General features: G+C 35.4%; 1 protein-coding gene across 1 annotated transcript in view; it reads right to left on the bottom strand.

Annotated features, from left to right (window-relative positions):
- Positions 1-1,579: 1,579 nt before the first annotated feature.
- fndc4b (fibronectin type III domain containing 4b) overlaps positions 1,580-5,895 on the bottom strand; it is an 11,391-nt gene continuing 7,075 nt past the window's right edge. The window contains exons 5-7 of the mRNA XM_016523927.1: positions 5,133-5,222; positions 4,305-4,441; positions 1,580-2,501 (exon numbers count right to left, since the gene is read on the bottom strand). Of these exons, the coding sequence (XP_016379413.1) occupies positions 2,460-2,501; positions 4,305-4,441; positions 5,133-5,222 (269 nt within the window). The 3' untranslated portion in view covers positions 1,580-2,459. The remainder of the gene's footprint in view (positions 2,502-4,304; positions 4,442-5,132; positions 5,223-5,895) is intronic.

The following is a 5,895-nucleotide window of genomic DNA, read 5'->3' as shown; positions in this document are numbered from 1 at the left end:
CCTTGTGATTTGTCTTTACAAGGGCTTGGTCTAATACGCCCCCACATATCTAGGTCACTATGTGGGAAGATTTGCATAATGCGCCCAAATGTGCACGCAAAGAAAGAAGGCGTGGTTTCAGTAACCGCAGTTAGTGTTGAAGCAGCCATGTCAGGGAGACGCTGTGTGTTTCTAGGCGAAAGCAAAAGGACTTTATTTGGCCTTCCGAAAGTAGATGCATTTAGGAATCTTTAAGATTACTTACAACAGAACAGCAATGCATTTTATGGATGACCGTTTCGTGAACCTAGGAGAGGGCTTTGCTATGACAATCTGGCGCTTCTGAATCAGCTACTGTTTTGTTATTAGTTTAAGTATTTGCTATTGACTGTTCAAATGCGGAGTTTTGCGCATCGTGTGTGTGTGTGTGAGCGTGCGTGCGTGCGTGAGCGAGAGAGCGAGAGAGAGAGAGAGACAGCGTCACATCACAGTAGAGTCAGCTGTCTTAACCGCGGCTTGTGTACTGCATCATCACTGCGTCTGTCAGGCGACTCTGTTGCCCTTTCGGGCTTGAACTGATGGTAAAACTAACGACATTATTAACTGCCTTGATATTTACTTTGAAAGCTGACGCTCGCGATTATGGTAAGGGGCGTTACATTTCCGATGAGTGCTTGCGGTGTTCGGCCAATCATAATGCACTGGGTCAGCTGGCCAATCAGAGCAGACTGCGCTTGTCAAAGGAGGGGGCTTTGTTGAAAACGAAGCGTTTGAGACAGGCGGGGCTAGAGGACCTACAATAATGTACAGTATTTGAAAAATAATGTGTTTTTTGAACATTAAAGCATGTCAACATATTCTGTTACACCAAACACACCAAATAATGATCTTAGCATCATATCAATAGCATCATATGACCCCTTTAAGCAGAGGTTCAAACTCCAGTCCGAACACCACTGGCCACGAGCTTTGGGCCCTGCTCTCACTGAGAATATTTATTTATATAGCATATTTTATTTTAGATGAACTAGAAACAATGTTACATTTATAAAGTTTTATTTTGAAATGTAAGTCAATAACAATTGGCTGGAGCCAGAGCCAATGGTGAAAGTCTTTGCGGAGGAGACCCCGCCCCATTTTGGAGGTTCTGCCCACTTTTGGAGTTCACGCCCCATTTTGGAGATCTCAGGTCTGCAGTTATATCTACTTGGATTCGACTGCTCCAGGCACGTAGATGAGGCCGCCATCGCTAATGAGGCATCTACGTATACATATCTCTGTACTGGACAGTCAGAGAACAACAGCGCTCCTATCTATCTATCTATCTATCTATCTATCTATCAGCATTATTTCTTAAACACTGAAAACGTCAAACATAAAAAGTTAATATAATCTAAAATATAATATAATATAATTCTGCCTCTCTAAAAGAATTAACAAATTGAATTATTGAACAGAAAAATGAAACCATTTTAATTGATATATTGTATAAAATTATACTTCTGCCTCTCAAAAAACGTAAATAAATAAATAACCAACCGGACAGACAAAACACATGTTTTTTTATTTTCCATTTATTGGAAAGTAGGATTGAGAACAAGAATATTAACAAACTTTGCTTCTAACTTTTGCAATGAAATACAGATTTTAAACTACATTCTTTATCTATTGCCCAAAACTACAGCTAAGTGTAGCTAATTTACTATAGCTTAATCAAAACTTCTCACTTAGAGAATCAAGAAAAAATATATAACAATAAAATAAGTATTATTTTCTGAACTACGTACATTACAATAACAGGGTAGACATTTTACTAACTTCTTAATTTACAAGCTCAAAATAGAAACTTGAACTAGTTTGGCACAGAAATGCCACACAAAACCATTTCTTATGAACATGGACACTCCTGCACTGGATCTGATGTAAACCTCACGGTTGAACAGTCTACAATCAACTCTACAAGGGTGTGAAACATTTAATAACAGTGTTAATACTTAATAAAAACATAAAACAAGCCATTGATATACTGTTCACTGCGGTTAGAAATTAATAATGCATAATATAAGGCCACTTCTGTGGCTGATGATGAATTTATTGTCATAATTTACACATATTAATGAGAAATGCCACATTTGTAATTGTTACAATTATTAATCCTCTTTCAGTGCAACACATTTGCACACAAAAAAACATCATCACACATCTAAACCGCTGTTTCCGGCTGCCAGTGTTTTCACAATCATATTCATAGCACCGATATAGCTCCTCCCGTGATTATAGTTGATGTATTAGTTATAGAAGTACAGTATGTTCATCGTCCAGGACATTGTTGTTTATTGGAGTATACTGTTCTACTGAATACCCGTATACTACCTTACAATTCCCGATGTGGCTGAGGGAGCTGAGAGGCTCACGTTACTATTGCCTTTAACGCTTGAATATCAGAAGAAGAGCTGAGCTGATCTGTGATGATGCCGTGGTTAAACCTTAATGATGCTGATGGAGGATGATGTCCTTTGGAACTACAAAAGAGTTAAAATAGAGATTAGAATGAAATGGGGAAATAAACCACACCTGAAGAGAAAACCATTACAGTTCTGAGGCAGAAGTTTTCTTCATTAGTTAACATGAATCAACAATGCAAAATACTTCTTCTAAATCAACTTTTTGGCAATACTTTACAATAAGGTTAATTTTGTCAACATTAATTTCCGGTAACATTTTATAGTACAGCTCCATTTATTAACATTAGTTAATAATATTAGTTAACATGAGCTAAAAATGAAAATCCCTCTAAAGGAACTTTTGGTAACACTTTACAAACTGGTTCCATTTGTTAACGTTAATTAACTACATTAGTTAACATGCTACATATGCACTTATTATATCAATTATAATAACTGGGTAATAACTAGGTTGAACCTACTCCTAAACTTAACCGTAACCCATGTAGTTACCTTAGACTACTCAGTACTTTCTTGGGTAAGTACTAGTGCTGTCAAACGATTATTCGCGATTAATCGCATCCAAAATAAAAGTTTTTGTTTACATAATATATGTGTGTGTACTGTGTTTATTTATTATGTATATATAAATACACACACATACAGTATATATTTAGAAAATATTTACATGTATTTACGTGTATACATTTATATTTATATATTTTATATTATATATAAATATATTTAATATACAAATATAAAATTTTTCTTAAATATATACATGCGTGTGTATTTATATATACATAAATATACACAGTACACACACATATATTATGTAAACAAAAACTTTTATTTTGGATGCGATTAATCGCGATTAATCATTTGACGGCACTAGTACACTGTAAGTACCCGTACTGTAAAATAAAGTGTAACCAAAAATACTACTAATAATAATTTTCAGTAATCCTTTGCAATAATGTTTAATTTCTTAATATCAGTTAACTACATTAGTTAACATGCATGAACCAACAATACAAATACTTTTAAACACAATTTTTGGTAACACTATATGATAAAGTTTCATTTGTTAACATTAGTTAACTATATTAGTTAACGAACTAATAATAAAAATTGCCTCTAAAGCAATTTTTGGTAATTCTCAATAAGATTCCATTTGTTTATATTAGTTAACATAAATAAACAATGAAAAATACTCCTAAAGCAGTTTTCAGTAATATTTTGCGATTAAGTTCCACTTTTTAATAAGAGTTAACTACACTAGTTAACATGAACTAACAATGAAAAAAAAATCATAAAGAAATTTTCAGTAATATTTTGCAATAAAGTTCCATTTGTTAAGAATAGTTAACTATATTAGTTGATATGAACTAACAATGTAAATAAAGTAATTTTCAGTAACACTTCATGATAACTAATTTTGTTAACTAATGGGACCTTATTATAAATTGTTACCAGATTTTCTGTATATACAGAATACTAACCTACTGCATTTTTAAAATCATGCAGTATACAATACTTTATACCGCAATGTAATATGCAATATGCAGACATAAAGTACAGCCTGTTTCTACACTGACAAAATCAAATATTTTAGATTGTGTATTCTGAAGAATGAGAAGGTAAATCCTGGAATTATAGACTTCCTTATTTGACCTTACATTTCAAAAGTGACAAATCAACCAAAAGTAATATGAAGTGTGATTTTTAACATCTCTTTTTGACTTATCATTTGATCAGGCTACTAAGAGTGAAGACATATTTTCATAAACCTGAATTAAAATGCAAAATAATTTTATTTGATAAATATTTGCTGAATGTATAAAAAGCGTGCTCATATGTGATCAGTGGTGAAGTTCTCACCTTGCTGCCCAGCAGGCCTCCGTTATGATACTCTGGAGTGCTCTGGCCGGACAGCGGCTTGCTCTTCTCTTTACTGTGGTTGTTGGAATCGTTGTCTTTGATGATATCGTACTGCTTACAGAAGAGCACAATCACAGCTGCAGCGAGACAGAGATCAGCTTGATTACGGGACGCGGATCTGATACGTTTCATTAAAACAACACACTATCTTCCATCTGGACATCCCAATTGAGTTTCAAAGGAGAAAGTTTTCTGAAGGTCACCGTAGAAAAACAACAACAACAAAGTAGGCCAATTATTCTGAAAATATTTCAGTGATGCCAAAATGTAACATTTGAATGCAGATCAGAGAAGTTTAAAAGAATATTACAGCTCTGATACATGGAAACTTTACATTCAAAACCATATAAAGCCTACTGTATCATATTTGTAATTATCAACACAATCAAAGGTTTGCTGAGAAACCTGTCTCCTGCATGCCTTCTGCCATCTGATTGATAGCGTAGCCTTATTTTAGTGCACAAAATTGTAAAAGCATCCTCCTCAGATCATGGTTAACATGCCATAAATAGACTTATGTATCGAATATGAGAGTCGTATGACTCATACTCAAAAACACATATGCCAACTTTTTTTTATATTTTGTCTAAATGTTCTGTAAACTGTTCCATTTCAAAAATTGATTTTTCTGACTATTATATCATATGTCAGGGTTTACAGGAGGAAGGACAAGTCAAAATGATTTCTTTTGATAATCAATATCATCAATCTCATTACAACCAGACTATGATGATTATGTGTAACTAAATCCAACACGACGTCCTTTACCTGCCCACATCAGCAGTACGGTCATAATGATCAGTATCTCTCCAGTCTGAAGGTGTCTGGAAATGTCTAAACCCTCAACCGCAGGGTCATCTGATCAGGTAAACAAGACAACAACATGTGTTAGAGGATTGAAGAGAATTATTTAGTTTATTTATTAAGGGTGGGGTAAGTGATTTCTGGTAGCCAATGTTGACATTTGAAATCACCAAAACAAACATGCCCCTACCCCAAAAGGGTCTCGCCCCTATTTTGATAGCTCCGCCCCACACATACGTACGCAACCCAGGCAACGATTAGTTCTGTGAAACAAAGCAAAACCAATGTTACACCGTGTCTACACCGGACGCGAGTGGCGCGGCGCGACAAAATACTATGGAACTCATTATAATCAGTGATGCTGTCTACACCATAGATATATATACATATCTATGGTCTACACTGGATGCGGCACAGCACGACACGACAAGTCCCCGACAGAAAACTGCTGCTGCGTTCTATTTATGACGTATTGACACAAATTTCAAATGATTTTCAATGCTCGCTTTGTCGCGTCCAGTGTACTAGACAGACTTTAGCTGTTGTGACGCAGACACGGTGTTACTCACCTATCGAGAAGAAACAAAGCAACCTCGGCATCCGATCGCAGGCCTTCCGCTCCTTGAGTTCTCTCCAGCGCTGGAAAGCTGATCCGATATTTACACGGGTCCTACTTCTTGCCTGAAGCCTTCTTTTGTTCCGCAGACGTTTTCCTCTTTTATTTTTT

Source organism: Sinocyclocheilus rhinocerous, unplaced genomic scaffold, assembly GCF_001515625.1.
Source record: "Sinocyclocheilus rhinocerous isolate Xijiao unplaced genomic scaffold, SAMN03320098_v1.1 scaffold1144, whole genome shotgun sequence".
NCBI classification, from domain to species: Eukaryota; Metazoa; Chordata; class Actinopteri; order Cypriniformes; family Cyprinidae; genus Sinocyclocheilus; species Sinocyclocheilus rhinocerous.
The sequence above is the reverse complement of the archived record's forward strand: the minus strand, read 5'-3'. Positions and strand labels throughout refer to the sequence as shown.